This window comes from Scomber japonicus, chromosome 12, assembly GCF_027409825.1.
Source record: "Scomber japonicus isolate fScoJap1 chromosome 12, fScoJap1.pri, whole genome shotgun sequence".
NCBI classification, from domain to species: domain Eukaryota; kingdom Metazoa; phylum Chordata; class Actinopteri; order Scombriformes; family Scombridae; genus Scomber; species Scomber japonicus.
This window is the reverse complement of record NC_070589.1, coordinates 13,459,841-13,478,795: the sequence shown is the minus strand read 5'-3', so window position 1 is coordinate 13,478,795 and position 18,955 is coordinate 13,459,841. Positions and strand designations below refer to the sequence as shown.

The 18,955-nt window shown below is 40.0% G+C and overlaps 1 protein-coding gene and 1 non-coding gene across 2 annotated transcripts; both read left to right on the top strand.

The window, feature by feature from the left end:
- The first annotated feature begins 4,389 nt into the window (after positions 1 to 4,389).
- On the top strand, positions 4,390 to 18,250 carry LOC128368998 (anoctamin-8-like). Its single transcript, XM_053329944.1, has 18 exons — positions 4,390 to 4,621; positions 7,852 to 7,962; positions 9,933 to 10,065; positions 10,572 to 10,710; positions 10,891 to 10,987; positions 11,134 to 11,250; positions 11,414 to 11,541; positions 11,729 to 11,890; positions 12,962 to 13,114; positions 13,587 to 13,713; positions 13,911 to 13,966; positions 14,066 to 14,140; positions 15,026 to 15,523; positions 15,906 to 16,073; positions 16,175 to 16,366; positions 16,478 to 16,609; positions 16,959 to 17,069; positions 17,489 to 18,250. Exons 1-18 carry the CDS (start codon positions 4,414 to 4,416, stop codon positions 18,149 to 18,151), a joined length of 3,270 nt encoding a protein of 1,089 aa, XP_053185919.1. The 5' UTR covers positions 4,390 to 4,413; the 3' UTR covers positions 18,152 to 18,250.
- Positions 12,389 to 12,461, top strand: trnak-cuu (transfer RNA lysine (anticodon CUU)). The gene has a single exon. It is a non-coding gene; the product is annotated as a tRNA-Lys (tRNA).
- Positions 18,251 to 18,955: the final 705 nt, after the last annotated feature.

Below are 18,955 nucleotides of genomic sequence, written 5' to 3'. Positions count from 1 at the left end.
ACACATTTATGCTATTTTATGTGATCTTCTTTTTGATAACTAATGTAATATTTTTCACTTACAATCACAGAGCCTCCCCTGAAACAGTTTGGAGCCCCCCAGGAGAACCGTGCCTCCCACTTTGTAAAACCTCTGCATTAAAATACAGATTAGCCAATGAGGGAGGCTGTTGTTTTGAGGCTGACAGTTGAACCCAACAGTCAAATTATTTGTGTAAAATAGACTGGGGCTACCATGTCAGCTTGTGAGCATGCAACACAAAGGCTAAAAGAGAGGGTTTGACATTTATCTCAAAACTAGTGGCTGTTAACTTTGTCACTGACAATTATTTATCATTTCATTATGTGACCTATATATTATGTGACCTATATATACAAATATGTATTTTTTTTTTCTAAACTAGGCACGTGTCCACTTGGCCTTTACATGAGGTGTGAACAATCCTTTGTGAACCATTGTTCATACTTACATGTCCTTATTTTACAAGTAGGTCATTATTCGGATCACGTACCACTGGAATCAAGAGCATCCAGTACATGGTCAGTTTGAGGCTACAAGACTTTCCCACATTATTAGACTAATTGCCGACTGTATTTACTTGATCTTGAGCCTCATCAGTGTGGACCGCACTCAGACCACTGGCGACAATTAGGGACCATTGTGTCACAGCCTGGCCGACCAAGTTCCTACCCCTCCTGATGCAGGAAAGGGAACGGGTGTTTATAATCACGACCTCCTTCCTCACCTGGGGTTTCAGGACTATGAGTTCTTTTGTCTGTGGTTATTAAAGTTCCCTCTTTGCTGTAACCTCTAATTGCATTTCCTATTTGCCTGGCCTCCCTCAGTCCCATAGCTGCCCACGATGGTAAAGACATCAGGGGGCAAAACCCTTTCTCTTGTGCAAATACTACATTGTTGAAGGGGGAGAGAGGTAAATGCTGGAAACAGCTGCCTGGGAGGGAAACGTGTCCCCCAGCAATGTTCTTTTGTGTTGAAGTCCGTCAGCACAACCCTGACTTTCACCTTGGCCTCTTTAAGCAGAAGGGTTATGGAGAGGAAAACATGAGCTTGCGTTAATTGCTTAAAGAGGATGGGTTTGACTTCAAGTGACCTGTGTTTAAACAGCAAGACCTCCCTAGTCTCTAGATTTATGGACAATCCTACAGTCCTCAAGTTGTGCATGTGATGTCAACATAACAACTTGTTGTTGTTGTTTAGCGGGTAACTTTTACCAAATTCGCATTAGTTTAATGTGTTAGCATGTTTGTTGATTCAATTTTGACTTGATGGTGGCACTATATGAAAAGTCAGGGGATCAATGATAAACTATATCCCTGTACACGTATGGAAGAATAATCTTAAAATGTAATATTATGTTATCCATTTGTCTGTATGCTACTCAATAGTGTGTACCAAAGCCAAACTCTACACACTGGAAACAAGAAGCTTTATAGACTTTTTCCTGACATATCATTTGTTGTACACATTGTGGATGTCATAAACTGAGTTGCTGTAGGCCCAGACTAGAGACAACGATTTCCTATACGTCATTGATTATCCATCACATAGGGAGAGTCTACAATATAGGCAGGGATATAGAGAAGATTACTGATCATCTAGTCTGTTAAGAATGAGTAACAGCAAAAACCACTGCAGTGATACAGCTTCAATCCCTTACATCCATGGAAGCACATTAGTCATTGCAGAGAGTGTATGCGTAAACACACTTGTTGAGAGCTGCTAAAGTTGTCAGGCTGACATTAGGTGAAGGGATGAATCTGGCTCAGCAGGAGGATTTCCGCCGTATAATAAAATGAATAGCATCATTTAGTTAATCTGTTTCCTGGTGGTTATAAATTGTCTGGAGGTTATCAGTTATCAGTATATTTTGAATAAAACAGAAACTAAAACCAAAATAGGTGATTTCCATGGAACCAATATTTCTTAAATTCACAGGGGTCCATTTGAAAGGTCATCTCACTGCAGCAGTTTGATGCATACATCATAAAAAACAAAGTCATTTGTTTCCGTTATCTGTCCTTAACATCAGCATTGCAGTATGGGAAAGTACCCATGACACTATTTTTACATTTATCTTTGGATTTTTTTATTTCACATCTAAACTGTTTATTTATTTATTTATTTTTTGGCTGTATAAAAAAAATGGCCTGACTTAAAACTGACCTAAGAGAAAAGAGCCAGCTTTTTTAACGTAAAGGTCCAAATATGATTTCGGAAACTGATGCAACATTAATTTATAAATACTTAATTGCAATATTTAAATGCCATTATTTCTATTTCTAGTAATAATGCTAATGTTCATTGAGAAGTCATTTAAATTTGAACCTTCCCTGGTGACTTTAAGCCTTATTCTGTGTACTGGCTCCATCTAGTGTCCATCAGTGGTCATTGTTGTACTGGATTTGGAGGGAAATGAAGGGATCACAAATGTGTAATGCTACTTTCTGGTTCTATTTCTTTGTTTAAATTGAACTGTAATTTACAAAACATGAAATTAATATTATACTAACTTTTTTAAGCAATTTATTGAATAATATAAGTTGCTTTGAAAAAAAAATCAGAGGAAATGGAGACTGTGATGATGTTTTTAACCAGCTGCAAATGTTTTTGAATTACATGTCAGCAGAGGAAGAGAATCCATCAAGAGTACCTATTTTTTCTCCTGTCAGTCCACAATCACAGTGATCAATTCTTGTCATATATCGTCACTGTGCTTGTAGCAGTGAATACAGACACATAACACCCTCTTGCAACAGGCAGAGCTGAGAGAGTGTCTGTTCAAGTGTTGACATGACAGTGATGACCTGTGACAAGCAGACAGACGTGCCTTTGGGTGATGAACCCAACAGAAGGTGAGAATGAATAATTGATCCTAAGAAATCGAATCCTGATGTTAGCTACAATGGCATTCATGGTTATTGCTGAAAAATAATTAGACATGCACATTTAAATGCCATATGGTATTGCAATTACACTCATTAAACCTGTTCACCTTTCAAATTGATCTTGATCTCATCTTGATTGTTTTGGAAAAGTGCTGGCTCACAATGTGTGTCCATAGGGATTGTTGACAGAATAATTTTTTTAGACAACATGTTGACTAATATACAGAATATACATAAATCATTTTCTTTTGTTCTGAGTAAAACAATGTAAATAGTATTGGATATAAAGTATTGTACTGTAAATTAGTCAGTAGGAGTTGCACACATGGTTTGATGATCAACAGGCAAAGCAAGCGGACAACTACCCCAGGACCTATGTTCACTCCATATCAGTTGGTTTTGATAACCTGATTAGATGAAAATGTTAAACCAGCAAAATATAGCCTTATATCAATTAAGGCAGAATCTGCATTTTTACACAAAAGAATATAGAGCCTATGAGCAGAGAGAGAGAGTGAGAGAGAGTTGAATGAGATTGATACCACTCTCAGAAGGAGGGTGGTAAAGTTACTCTCATCTAATATTTGGCATGAAATTAGTATTTCCCAAAATGTCAGAGTATCCTTTAATCTTGTGGCCTTGTCTTGAAGAGGGGGGCCCATGTCGGTTTTAAGTTATTTAGTTTGTGCTACAGTACCATGGTGCCCATTTCTAAATAAAGTTGTGTCAAATCAAATTGTCTCAAACTGTCCCACAGAAACTATATGGAGAATTAGTGTTCCAACATGGGAGTACTGGTTGGTCTCTGTGTGCTCTGTAGACTGATACGAGGTGACAGGTACATCAAAATGGCGTGGAGGTTCATAAGGGGCCAAGAACCACTTTTTGGCCCCCCCCTTTAATCTGACCATGGTTACATGTGTTATCCAGTCTGAAACACATAAATAGTACACATTAAATTTAGTGGCATGAATACGTTAAATGTGGACTCTGTTACACATACAGGCCCTGCCCATGTCTATTTATTTCTCATTAAACAAAATATTGCCTAAACCTATAGGCTACTTGCGAACAATGTCCTGATGGCTGTACACATTTGGCTTCATATTTTCTACAAAGGATAATGCCTGTAATAAAAGTCTTTCAGGGACATAAATTACAGCTGTGACATATGAATAGCCTGTCATCGAAAATCCATCTTCAGATCTGCGTGCAGCTAGAAACAGCATGCATATAGGCTATGTCATTGTTTATGGACCTGTAGCCTGCGCGGTGATCCCCTAAACTCTGTCGTCACTACCCAGTCACGATTGGTGCGCGTAACGTGTAGATACCATGATCTTATTCTTCCTCCCCTTCTCCTCCTCCTCCTCCTCATCTTCAACTATGAAATACACTAGGGATTTCCCTTCGCATGAAACAGTCATGCAATAAAAACAGTGCTCCGTGCAGTGCGGTCCTCCAGCCCCTTCACCATCTGGAGTGCTATTATCCTATGTGAGCCACTATGCAATCGGCGGGTACCGGAGCAGCTGATACCGACGCTACTGTAAACAGTAGCAGCAGCAGCAACAGCAGCAGCAGCACGGCAGACGTCGACGAAGGCGACGGGGCAGGAGAGAGGATGGAGAGGACGGTGCCAAGCGAGCAGCAGGACAGGACCAACAACCAGCAGCAGCAGCAGCATACGCCCTTAACGCCGTCCGGTGTGCTCGGTGAGTGTCACAGAGAAAAATGGTAAAAATGTGTCCTGCCTGCGTGCGTACAGTGGAGATCAGAGGAAGCTGAGTGTTTGTATTCAATTAGTAAAAAATGGGATGAGGGAAAACTGGATTAGGCTACTGTGCTTGGGCAATATGGTGCAGTCACTGATGCTTGATGGACTTCTCTGAATGACTCACATGAGACTACAGGGGTCAATCGTTTGTGATTGGGTTATGATTTCAGTGCGTCTTTCCCTTTCCCGCTACATAGTGCGCATTCCGATTCAGACAGGCCCGGGAAGAGTCAGGCTTTGTGGTCTACAGGTGCATACTAGAGTCCTCTGCAGCGGGGGTGCATGTCCGAACGGACTGTGCTATACTATACTTTGAAGATAGTCAAGATTGTGTTGCACGACTCAGATGTCAGCTGTGTCCGTTTCCGTTTGGGTTGAAGACTTGAAGATTTACAGTAGAAATATTTCAGCGGTGAGTGAGCAGATGACTGTTGTCACGGTCATTGCTGGAATTGCATTGTGATGGTCATGAAGTACCACTGAAAAATTGATGTTATTATCTTTTTGATCCATCAGGGGGTAAATATTATTGTGATGTGTAGAGTTCATTGAGGGCTCTGAGATCATCTACATTCCAGGGCCCCTGCCCAGTTCTGGCCCCAGTTCATGCCCATGCTGCCTTTAGGATAGAGGTGAAGGTCTGGCCATCTAGATTTGACCGGCTAAGACTTTTACAATCTTAGCCTGAACAACACCTCTGCCGTGTTTGCTTTGCATCCTGACTTCTGGGCGAAGGAATGCAAACCATATGAACCAAAATACACATTTATATGGATCAGATGTAGGTGTGATGTAGACTGACAACATATGAAAATGTGCTAGGTGGACATAGCCATTAAAATGAAATATTTTACATTTTCATTGAATGGACCATCACTTATTTTCTCTGCACCACTGTGGTGTGTGTCAGCACTGTCCCTGGCAGTGGGAAGTGAACCATTTCCCATCTGGGACCATTATCAGCTTGGTGGAGGTACATTCACTGCCTTGGAGTTTCTAGTCCTCATTTTCTGCTTTACAGTTTTAGTCTGGCGACAGTTGTTTAGCTGAGATCTATGGTATGAATGATAATGTTTCCTGGTGAGCTCATCAGCGTGGTCTGTGAGCTCATGACAGATTTTACAAAGTCTGTAACATCCGCACAGAAAGGGAGAGCTGTTAATATAAATATTCAACAGAGTTGACAAGTTATTTAACTGTGGTTAAAGAGCTGTGAAAAGAGTTTTTGGCAGTTTTTTATGGTTGTCTTTATGAGTGTGTGCTAGTGCACGGTTGCTCCACAGTTGGAGTTTGTGTTTATGGTGTGCATTGCAGTTTAATCCCAGGATTGTATAGCTGCTCGTTTAGGTCTGAATGTGATGGTCTGACAGATATGGATGGAAAGACTTCATGGTCCGCAAGATGGGAAAGGAACAAGCCCAAACACCCAAACCTGTAGTCTCATAACCAAAACATATCATGTTTAAAAAAGTGTTTAATTTTAGACTGCAGTATGTAAAGAGAACAGAAAAGACAGGTCAGGAAAAGGGCTGATTAATATACATATTATATCAATATGTGCCATTTTCTCTATAAATTCAAAAATAAACTTCTTCATATATGTTTATTAATAAAAAATACTTTAATTGTTGTCAAGCTGATGTTATATATATTGTACTGCACAAATCTCATTAAGTCTTCCTTAGAAATAGCATTTTGTTTTTCTTTTGAATCATCAAATTTGAAAATGTGGTATTGTGTTTACTGAAATAATATTTTAATTAAAAATCCCATGATATTTAATCATTCATCGTGTATCATTATCATTATTATGATACTGAGAGCGAGATATACAGTATAGAGCTCCATGCAGCTTTCTCACTAAAAGAAGGATAAAAAAATATTTAGTATGTAGTTCTTCAGTCTGCATGAGCTCTTCTGTAGTCTGGCTTAAAACAATCTCATTATGGAAGATAATATTGCTCTCAATGGATAAATTGCTGCTGCGTGGAATAGAGATTTCCAAGTCAGATATGTCTATGTATCTGCTGGAAGGTCCCGCCAATATGAGCAATGATGTCAGTGACAATCAGAGAGAAAAAGACTGTGAAATATACAGTACATGCAGGATAATGAAAAAAGCCTCAAGCCAGTGATGTGGCTTGGATTACATCATTATGTCACACACACACACACACGCACACACACACACACATACAGAGAGAGGGAGAGAGAGTTTAATCAGTATTACTGCACAATTATTTTATACATCTCATGCATGATGAACACATGAACAAGATCCTACTTGCATTGTTTTCTGACCTGTATTATAGCTACAACATTTTGCCTATATCTCTCAAACATAATACTACAACAGAGAGATGACAGTGCTGCTTGCTGTCGATAGGGTGGATGGGACTTGAAGGGGAGTAGGTAACATGCATTTACACTACAGAATGGGAAGGCCAGACCACAGACACGGACTGAGAAAGTGTCATAATATGATTCAGTGAACAATACAGAGACCGGTCAGTCATTGGGGCTATTGTGCTTGCGTCAGACAGACAGTGTGGCTTGAGAGTGTTAAAGAAGAAAAAGAAGCAGCACAAAATGATAACATCAGGACTTAGATTGTATTGTAATTATTTATAACCAGGATCAAGGCCTATTGCATTGGAAACATATAGTGGTTTTAGAGACAGATTTGAAAAGTAAGTTTGTGTGTGGCTATTTCTGAGAGAGACACACACCAGTTAGTTTACAGATCGTCTGTTTTGTTCACAGATCTAAGCAGTTGCTCTGTATAGCGCTACGAGACCAGGTCTGCAGTACAGTTAACCTTCACAGTGGCTGAGCAATTATTTTGGACATTCTGTCATTTTGTCATTTCCCCTTAGTCACCATGACAGGGGCAAAATATAAGATAGGACATAAAATATGGTGAAGAAATAGTTTCAGTGATGAGTGGCAGAGTTATGATAGGGATACTCATGACTAACCTGCCAATGGTGTCCTTCATCATTCTGATGAGAAAAAAGTCACCATCTTTCTGTCTCTCCCACACACACACACAGGCATACTCTTTCTAGCCCTCTTTCACTCCTATTCTCTGTAATCATTCTCAAACTTTATTAACCCCAGTTTGTCTCGGTCTCACCTTCTCCCCCTGATGCCCCCTCTTCCTTTTAGATAAATTGTTTGGGAAGCGGCTTCTGCAGGCCAGACACTACATAATGTCTCGCAAGTCCTGGCTGAAGATGGTGCCCACTGAAAACTGTGATATCCTGATGACATTCCCAGGTACAGTAAGCTCCAACATGTCCTCTCTGTCTGTCCTGTGATGAATTCTTCACTGTAAAGAGAACAGTGTATCCTCATTAAATGTCTTTGGTGGTCAGCCAGCTACTTAGATATATGGCTAGGACTTAAAAATGGCCTCTTGGGATAATTAAATCTTATCCAATAACAAAATCTGTATCCACAAGCCAGCCCCTTCTGCAGTATCCTTTAAGAGGCAAAGGGGCAGAGGGCAAAAAATATGACTAGATGAATTTTTATCAATCCCAATTAGTGGATTGACTCAGATAGATACACTACAGAACACACCCTGAAAAAGCAAACCCCCGACTTTGCATTTCCTCATAGCTCTATAGAGCCTTACGGTGTCTTTTGGTTCATTGTTTTGGCTTTTTAGTCCCCAATTTTCCTGTTTTGGTTCACAGTTTCGGCTCTCATAGTGTTGAATTTGGTTGCAGCAGGCAGCTTTTTACAGCAAAAAAATTCAACACCTGTGGGCCGAATGCAGCCTTATTTTATGTGGTGTGTGAGAGTTTGCAAAGAGTATAATCTGCGCTGTAAGATTCTATGTTGCATTAGAGAAGCACAGAGTCCATAAACTACATCTCCCAGAATTCATCCCGATTTTGTTATATGCTCACTGGAGGCACAACTATTTCTATTGTGGTATATTGACGTCTTATCCTATTTGATAATTATGCTGATTTGTTTGACCAATGAATCCTGCATTTCCTTTTCAAAGTTTTGCTGGTTTTATCAAAATACTTAAAAAAAACATGACAGTATTGTTTGCCAGGCTTCTTAAAGAGCTCAGTTATAGTTCTAGCTAACATTCAGCCTCAGAGCTATGTTGATTGCTATGTAGAAATATGAACTATTCCTGAATAAAAGCATTCATTCTGGATGGATCCAAACTCTGTAATTTGATTGTTATCAATTTTAGGTATAATATGCTCTTGTCAGTATCATAATTAAAATGGGGGCACAGCATGACTTGATTGAGACACAGTGTGCTGCATACAGTCTGCTGACACAGCTGAAATGTGATTAGAATCAGTCATTAGCTCAACCTGTGGGGGAAAAAAATGTGATATATGCACACATTCTTAACTATTGTTGTGGTTACTATATCTATACCATGTCTAGCTCATGCCAAAGATGACAATTCACAGCCTTGTGACTTATGGAAAAAGAGTAGTTTATTCTGCACAGAAGAAAAGAGACTGACCTGCACACACCCAAGTGAACATTATATACAAAGATAGGCAGAGCTACAGAAGTCAAAACACACAACAATGTCTCCTGTTCGTCCCCTCATTCTCTCTTATCATACTCTGCTCCCAAACTGTCCTTGATCATTCTCACACCACATTCCTGCTCTTTAGCTGAATCTCTGCACAGACACTATACCTCTAACTCTCTCACAGAAAATGACCTTTGCAACTTGACCTCTACCATACCATATATATAAAATACCATATAATCCCCCCTCTGGGGGTTATTACTCCCACAATTAACCAACCATTGCACATGAGGGTGAACACCCAGCCATATAGTCTGGAATAGGGAATATATCAGGCTGATTAATAACCATTTCAGCAAATTGAAACTCTGTCACTTTTGTGACTGCCACCAGACTCATCTGTTTAGCAACAGCTCTCATCAGAACCTTCCTCAGTATGGGTATGATGCAACAAATTAATAATGAGATTATGATCAAAACTATCAGTACCCAACTCTTGCCACTCAGGCTCCCCAATAACCACCATCCCACTACTTTTTTCAGGGCTGTGAGGGATGGGTTTGTTTCAGCCTCTTTATGCAGTGAACTCATCATTGTTTGCCTTTGACAAAAAGGTCTGCAAACGTGAGGAATAACACTGAATGTATTTTGTTTGTCATATTTATTGTTAGTGAAAATACAAACATCTATAAATGAGTAAAAGGTGTATATCAAAATTTTCTTCCTCCAGATTCAATAGATGACCACACTCTGCTGTGGCTCCTGAATCAGATTCGTGTTGGAATCCCACAAGTCAGCATTCAAGTTCGACAGCATAAACACACCCAGGCACAAGCCTTTTTCATCACGACGACATTTGAGAAGTAAGACTCTGAAACTGTGTATATGCATGCATGAGTGGGGCTTTGTGCTTTTGTCTTAGTTTGAACTGTTTTGAGTTGTACATCTTTAGATTGGTGGCATTTTGCAGGTCCTTTCTTTTCAATGAGGCTGATAAATGCTAATTTTGGTGTTAGGATTTAGATTAGAATAATAGTTAAGTGTTATGATTGAAATATGATTCTTTTGGGTTGTTGGTAACATTTTACCCCTTTATTAAGCTGCAGAAATACAGGGGTGCAGCAACATTTCAAAATGAGGGAGCATTAAATGCATTGTGTTAATAAGGGTCTTCACTCTGGATGTTGTGCAAACATGAGATTGTGTGTATTTGTGTGACACTGTGAGTCATCACCCAGATGTGCAGTTGTGTGTGTTTCAGTTTGTTGTGTGCCTCTCCATAATGCACTTAATTTATCAAACATCTGCAGTCCAGCCTGTGCACAGTGCTCAATCGGGTTTAATCCTGCCGTTCATTTCCCCCCCTCAGCTTGCTGCAGGGAGCGGAGCAGATGAGCATGCACAAGGCCGTCAAGCCACAGTTTGGCGGCGGGATGCGGCGCTTTTCCTGTGAAGAGGACAACATCTATGAGAACATAGAGAGCGAACTCTGCTTTTTTACCTCACAGGTTAGAGGTTGAAATTCCATGTGAGTTGCATGTCTGCATGGCTGTGAATCTTTTGAGAATATTACACACATCATTATTTTGGGATATTACGAAAGATTCAATATTTTTTTGTTTAGTTATATTCCATAAATTAAAAATGCATTTCTCTCATCATTTATCTTTTTGTCTCCCCATTTTTAGGAGCGTCAAAGCATCATAAAGTATTGGCTGGACAACCTGAGAGCCAAACAGGGAGAGGTACTTCACAACATTCACTTCCTGGAGGGACAGCCAATCAGTACGCTCATTTAAAAGTTTCACCATTAAATGTAGCTCTCGTTGGCTATGAAAATGATTTTCTTCAAAGGCCTTAGAATTCTGTCAAACATGGACCACATGTCACCTGAGATACCAAGTGTATGTTTTGTGATGTGTCATCTCCAGTCCCGGAGCTGGTGGCTCGAGGGGTGATCCATCAAATGTTTCCTCTTCATGAACAGAGAATCCTCAATCAGCTGATGACATCTTGGGTACAGGCTGTATGTGAAAGGCAGCCACTGGGTAAGCAGTGCCAGAATTTTATTTCTGCTCATTTATACCAACACACATTAACATATACTATCTACTATCTGTTGATGTAATTGGTGTAATGTCATTTGTTTAAACATTGAGGACTTATTCTGAGGGCTGTACTATTGTGTGTTTACACTCTGTTCTCACCTAGATGACATCTGTGACTACTTTGGAGTGAAGATCGGCATGTATTTTGCCTGGCTTGGTTTCTACACCAACTCCATGCTTTACCCCGCTGTCATTGGCTTTCTGCTCTGGATACTAGCAGAAGCCGACCAGGTACATGAAACCTTTTTTACAACAAAATTACTGATGCTGCTTTCTCGTGATGTTTTTATGTCAGAAATACAATTTTACAGAGATTTTGATTTATATTAACATTTTTAGCATTGCTACTTTATGAAACAACTGCAGCTAATTTCATAAGTTACATCAGTATTTTTTATTCTCTTTTGCTCCTGTTCAGACCAGTCAGGATATCTGCTGTGTGGTGTTTGCTCTCTTCAATGTTGTGTGGGCGACACTGTTTCTGGAGCGTTGGAAGAGGCGAGAGGCAGAGTTGGCCTACAGGTGGGGCACCCTGGACACCCCTGCTGAGTCCTTAGAGGAGCCCAGGCCACAGTTCAGGGTGAGCATCGCTGTTGAAGCCTCGCATGCATTTATGTAAAACGACAACTAGCTTATTCATTTTTATGGTAAATGAAAGTTATGAAAAATATTTGTGAAGTAGATTTTTTATTCACTTATTTACTGTATTGGCACTGACTCCCAAACACTTGTCGTCAGTCACTTGTTAGGTGATTTCGACAGCTCTATGAATCATACTGTAAATTCATTAACTTCTATGCGGTATACGGTAGTGCGATGTTGCAATATCAGTGCCTGTTTACATGGTTTAGTGCTGTTAGTGAGCACTTGTGCAACTGTGCAGAGACTGGCACACAATACAAGGAAATGTGATCATTATGTTTACAAGAGCGGTGTATCCTCGAACCCCAAAAGTGGGAGGGGAGGCTGGGGGCAGTGTCTCTCCCCCCACCTCCTGTTGAAACTGTTGAATAGACACTGAGGGGGAGGGGAAGTGAGTGACCCCTTCGAAAAGGAATGTGGGGACCAGTCAAAACATGCCCGGCTAGCTCAGTCGGTAGAGCATGAGACTCTTAATCTCAGGGTCGTGGGTTCGAGCCCCACGTTGGGCGACAGGTTTTTGGAGGAGGAGCCTCACCAACAGCAGCACAGTTATTAATTAAAAAAAATGCATAATAATGTTGTATACGAAAGGAATTAAAATGATGTGTTCAGAAATACTGAGCTGTGATGTTTTGCGGACTATATTATTGTTTTATTTTATTTTCGTACATACATTCTGCATGCATAGAAATTCAAATAAAAAGGGCAACTTTAATGTAGAAATGTCACCATAAAAAAATATAAAATATTTCCTAGAAAAAGCTGGAGTGCAACAGTGAAAACATAAGAAATGCATTTTTGCTTGTTTTGAGGACATACAAGATTACTATCATATGTAAGAAAATAATAAGATGATGCAGAAGAAGCCAATTAAACAATCGATTCAGGAAGCTCTTACACTCAGGAAGGTAGCACATTTTGCAGAAATAATTGCAATGAATTTTCCAGTTAGCATTGATGGAAAAAACACTGTCTCTGTCTCTGTCATCCTCCTCCGCTGTTTCTGCAGGGTGTAAAGCGCTGCAGTCCCATAACAGGTTGTGAGGAGTTCTACTATCCCCCCTGGAAGAGGGCTATGTTCAGATGGCTGGTCAGCCTGCCCATCTGCATCCTCTGTCTCTGCTTTGTCTTTCTCGCTATGCTCCTCTGCCTGGAACTGCAGGTTTGGACCAGATAACATAGCATGGAAGCAGTGTTGACTTTGAAGAATTGGTGTTGTTATTGTCTGGGGATGATATATATGATATGAGCATATATAGAGCATAGAGCATCAGAGACAAGCAGACACTGCTAAATAAATTTGAAAATGGAAGCTTATATTTTATAATTTGGTCTTGTGGTGGTGGAGAGCATTGTCTTGTCAGTCCAAAATCATTCATAAGTATTCAAGTAGGTTATTCAGGTTTTTCTTTTAATTTGGACCCCATCTGTACACACCATACTTACAATTTAGTCTGAAGATTTGTGGATTGCATCATTTTTACAAACAGGTTAAACAAAGCACATTTAGTCACACCTCCTCACCTCAGATTCATGCTAAAGGATTTTTTATAAATAGCTGTGGGGTTTGAGAGAGCAGACATAAATTAATAGGATTCATTAAATATTTATCATACTTCTAATTCACCTTGCAGGAAGTGGTTATGGAGATTCAGGAGCTACCTGGTATCACAAGATTCATTCCTAAGATACTTCTGGCCATTACTGTAACCATATGTGATGAAGTGTATAAGAAGATTGCCTACTGGCTCAATGACATGGGTAAGAGACACAATATTGAATCTCTGTGATATATAATCGAGATAAGTATTTTATTGGAAATGAAATTAAAATGGAACGCATTTGCCCATAATTGGAATTCACGGTAATGAGTATTGTTTATGTTGAGCACTGGTGAAAAAACCTTTTTACTAGATGGCTTTTTACTGTAATTCTCTGATATGCATTTCTTCTTCTAGAGAACTACAGACTTCAGAGTGCCTATGAAAATAATCTCATCATCAAGATGGTTTTTGTAAGTCATTCTTCCTCTTCTTTCCAGATTGTTTAGAGATAATTCATATTGATTGAGTAAGTGTTTGACTTCCTCTAATGTTTTCTGGTTGTTTTACAGTTTGAATTCATCAATTCTTACCTTAGCCTTTTCTACATTGGATTCTACCTCAAGGACATGGAGCGACTAAAGGAGGTAACAACAGCTGTTAGCAGTATTAAAGAAGTTTTTTTGGGGGGGGGGGGGGGGGGGCTATGTGTTGTGTTGTTGTCTATGCTGCAATAGTGACTTCCTGGACCACAAGACCCTAGGAACTCATTGCACCCAGCTAGAAGATTGTCCTGCAAATAACCTCAAACAGAACCACAAATTGTAGTTTAAACACTGGGTGCTGACAGTTAGCTTAGCTTCATATTAACTGTACAGACATTAGAGTAATCTTCTTATCTAACTCTTGGCAAGAAAGTGAAAAGGCTGAACTATTGCTTTAATTTAATGTGTCTGACCCTGAAATACTTTAAATTACTTCATTATGTCAGGCCTGCAATTTGTAACTTCTGTCAACCTTAATATTTAAAGTCCCCCTCCACTCAAAAATATGTTTTTGGTTATTGTTACTTCACTGTGTCACTTTTTACATTCATCTGCTGGAAGAGGATGAAGACATCACAACTAGTTTGGAAGCCAATCCTGGACCAATATTTGTACATTTTAAATCTCCGGTACTGAAACACTGAGAATAGACTTTTCAGTGAAGTATGAGACATCTTGAGTCCAGCAGTTATATTTATAAAAAGAAATATATTTGCATCTTTATAGATTGTGGAATTATTAATGAACGAGAAGGAGTAGAAGTAATTATAAGGATTTTAACAAGATCATTGAACTTTTTTGTGGGAAAACCATATTAGACACAAATTATTATTCATAGTAGAGTATTTTAAATTAATTTTAAAACATGTCTGGAGGGGATTATTAAATCGCTTGTGCTTGCTAAACCCTTTTGGAAATGTGCATGTGTTTTCCATTTTGATCCTCTTACATCCAGCATAGTGACAGATGTTCTCTTGCTTCTCACAGATGCTAGCTACGCTACTGATCTTCCGCCAGTTCCTACAAAACATCAAAGAGGTCCTCCAGCCTTACATCTATGAGCAAAACAAGCTGGGTGTCTTTACTCCAAAGGTGCTGTGGGAGCTTCTCCAAGCCATCATGCTCAAGTACGGCCGCTTGGCTCTGGGAAAAGCCCAAGCCTCAATGACATCCTACTCCTTCCTGGGCCCCAGAGGGATCCCTGTCAATCACACTTCTAATGGGAACCCACAGCAAAAGAGAAGAGGGGATTTAAAAGCTGGATTCAGGCTGACAGAAGAAGAGTGGGACATGAGTGACAGCGTTCTGAAACAACGAAAAGTCAGCTTTACTGAGAAGGTTGACTACCAGGATGTCACGACGGAAACACAGGCGGTGGATGACAGCTTCCTTGAGGACAGTCCGACACTGGTAGAGGAAGGGATGGATCCTTGCAGTATTTTTGACAGTTGTGACGAGGACAGTGATTGTGAATTGCTGAGTCAAGTACGTAGGCCTCTTAGTGATTTTGATTTGTCAACATGCTTTGCAGCTTTGTAGATCTGACACCTTTCTCTATACTAAATAGCCACCTCAGGTCTTTCAAACTAAAATTGTCATACAATCTTAACTTTCTTTAGCAAAATAAAAAAAAATTGAGATTATGTTTAGATTATACCACTTGTTTCCAATTCAGTTAAACTTGTCTTGTAGTTTTATGAAGATACATGTCTTCCAAGTAGTGCAATAATAAGGTTGAGATGAAATTACAGCATACACATTGTTGAGTTGAAGATGTATGTTGCTACAAACTAGGACACATTCCAATGTTTTTTTACTCAGGTATTCACTAAAGAAAGTATTATGAATCTAATATTGACTTTTGCAGGAGAACACCAAGGTGTCCTCTTCAAAAGAATACGAATCTCTTTGTCAGAGAAGAAAGAATGTTGGCGAGAGGAAAGAGGACAAGAAGTCATGGATTGATCCACCAGAAGAACCCAAAACTGTCTCTATGACCCAGGCTGAGATTGAGAGCTGTATGCAGACATATGAGGTGTGCAAAATCTTGTTTAACTTTGATAAAATATCATTTTAATCCTGTTCAGCGATAGATGAAATACCTTTCCAAAATAATCATGTTGCTGCATGATGCAGGATACGCTTCAGGACTACCAGGAGATGTTCATTCAGTTTGGCTATGTGGTGCTCTTCTCCTCTGCGTTTCCCCTGGCGGCCATGTGTGCTCTAATCAACAACATCATCGAGATCCGCAGTGATGCCCTGAAGCTGTGTACGGGCCTACAGAGGCCCTTTGGACAGAGGGTGGAGAACATTGGACAATGGCAGGTCGGTGTGTTTTGTTTTTCAAAATGTCAGACAAGTCTTCCAGGCTGCACTGTTCATGTTGGAGGGATTTGACAAAAAGGTTAGATATCTCTCTTTCTCTCTCAAAACCAGACTGCGATGGAGGCCATGGGCTTGATAGCCATCATAGTTAACTGTTACCTGATTGGTCAGTGCGGTCAGCTGCAGCGTCTTTTCCCCTGGTTGAGCCCTGAGATGACCATCATCTCCATTGTCTTACTGGAGGTATGCACTGCATTAATGTGTGTACAGTAAATGCAGGCTATGAAGAGTTACTTTTATTTTAAGGATATACTGTAGTTTTATTCCCAAAATGAACAGAAGAAGTACACATGTGCATGGCCTGCTATTATTTGTTGTGGTGTTTTCATAAACCTTAATTTTTTTTTAGCTAAGTTCGTATAAACTATGTTCACTGATGAACACAAAACCTCACAAGAGTTTTTGGTATGTGTACAAGATGTGATGTGATGTTTTGTCCATATAAAAAGTACATAACAGCAAACAAAATGTGGTTATGCCTTGATGTAACATTGTGTTGAGCTTGTCCCTTTGTGGTCTTGGTGGTTTACAGCACTTTGCAATCCTCCTAAAGTACATCATCCATGTTGCCATCCCTGATATCCCTGGCTGGGTAGCAGAGGAGATGGCCAAGCTAGAGTATCGAAGAAGGGAAGCTTTCAAGGTATAGTTGTATCATAGCTTGAAAGACCTTCGGCCATTGAAAGACTTGCTGTGTAATTTCAATCATATTTGTATATACATATCCCTTTGTGCCCTTTGGTCTCCCTTTGTGACTGCACACTGTCATCTAAAGTCATTATACATAAGAAATAAGTGTGTGTTTGACTATGCTTGTATAGTGTGTCAGTGATGCATCATCTTGATGGTGTCTTAGACAAATTTTGTCTAGACTTGAGATAGAAAAAAACAACTGTTGGCAAAATTCATCATATTTTGTGTAAACAAGTACAAAATAGCTGTTTGTGTGAATGACCTGCTTCATAAGATGCTTCTTTAAGAGTGAAGATGTAAAATGAGCCAGTCATTCATAGCAAACACTGATGCCTCTATATCTTCATTTTAACACATATCCCTATTTAGAAGCACGAGCAGCAGGCCCAGCACCATTTCCAACAGCAGCTCAGACGTCGACGTGAGGAGGATGAGCTTCAGCGTCAGGCTGAACTTCAGGCTGAGGCCCGTCAGGAGAGCGAGTACCACAAAGCAGACAGCCAGCACCAGCACCACCATGACAAAGCAGCAGGTGGCAAGCCAGGGGACAAGCCTAAAAGACCCAGCTCATTGCTGGGAAACAACAATGTGATGAAGCTCAAGCAAATCATCCCTCTCCAGGGGAAGTTCTCCTCTGGCACATCACGCTCACCAGCCCAGTCCCCAACGGGAGGAGAGGCAAAGCTTCCTGGATTTCTGAAGTTCTTAAAGTCACCTGAGGTGAAAAAAGAGCCAGCAGTGGCAGTTGGAGCAACACTTGGGTCAACAGTGACCTCTTCGGTTCCCCCTAGTGGCCAGGAGAGGTCTCAGTCCCCCAACAGGACATTCAGTCCTGGGAAGCTGTTCAGTTTCAGCAAATCAGAAGGCACTGTAGTGTGCGCAAATGGGACACAGCCGCCCACCCAGGCTGCTAATACTCAGCCTAATAGGGCTGACTTAAACACAACCCAAGAGGAATTACCATCTAATGAGTCTGATAAAGGAGAAACAAGACAATTAACTGACTTAGAAAACTCTGGCTCAAAGACTTAATAAAAGTTCAACCACGCCAATGTAATATTACAGATGGAGTGCAATGTATAATTGTTCAGGTAAAATTGTTAGACAGCAACACACCTGTACACACTGTAGGAAAACATGTTAGTCTCAAAGACCACATGTAAGGTTAGCAAGCGTTAGACTTTCACTCTTGGTGCAACTTACTTTGCACGAAGCATTATACTGTATCTATCAACACTATCTAGCTTCCATGTAAAAATGTACAGTAAGTGTAACTCCTTGAATGGGGCTTGAATAATCTTTTCCTTAAGGTTTAAATACTGCATGACTGCCTGGATGAACAGCACCAGAACAGCTTATGTTGATGCGAAGGATCTTTTTTTCAAAAACCAGGATCTGATCATCAATGAGCCCCTTTGGTCAAAGAATGCAAATAACAGCTTCCCACTCCTGGTTCGTTTCTCACTTTGATGCCTGCATTGAATGCATGTTGCGTCATGTGCATGCATTACTTGTCCATCACATCTTTTCAGTTATTAAACACTTTCAAAGCCATTGTATTCTTCTGCAATAGGTCAGATTATATTCACTGTGACCATGAAAAATATTCTATTTTTCTTAACTTTGATTTTCTATGAATTATTTTACTACATAAATTAGTGAATGTACTTCTATGATGCAAATAAACCTCACTTGAATAATCATCCATCAAGAGAAAAGGCATTGGCTGATTTTGTTAACAATAAACATCACTTGATGATAGACTATGGCTGGGTTGATTTGTGTTTCAGAAATGGGACAAGCAGATCATACACACTAGTGTACAGTCTACACACA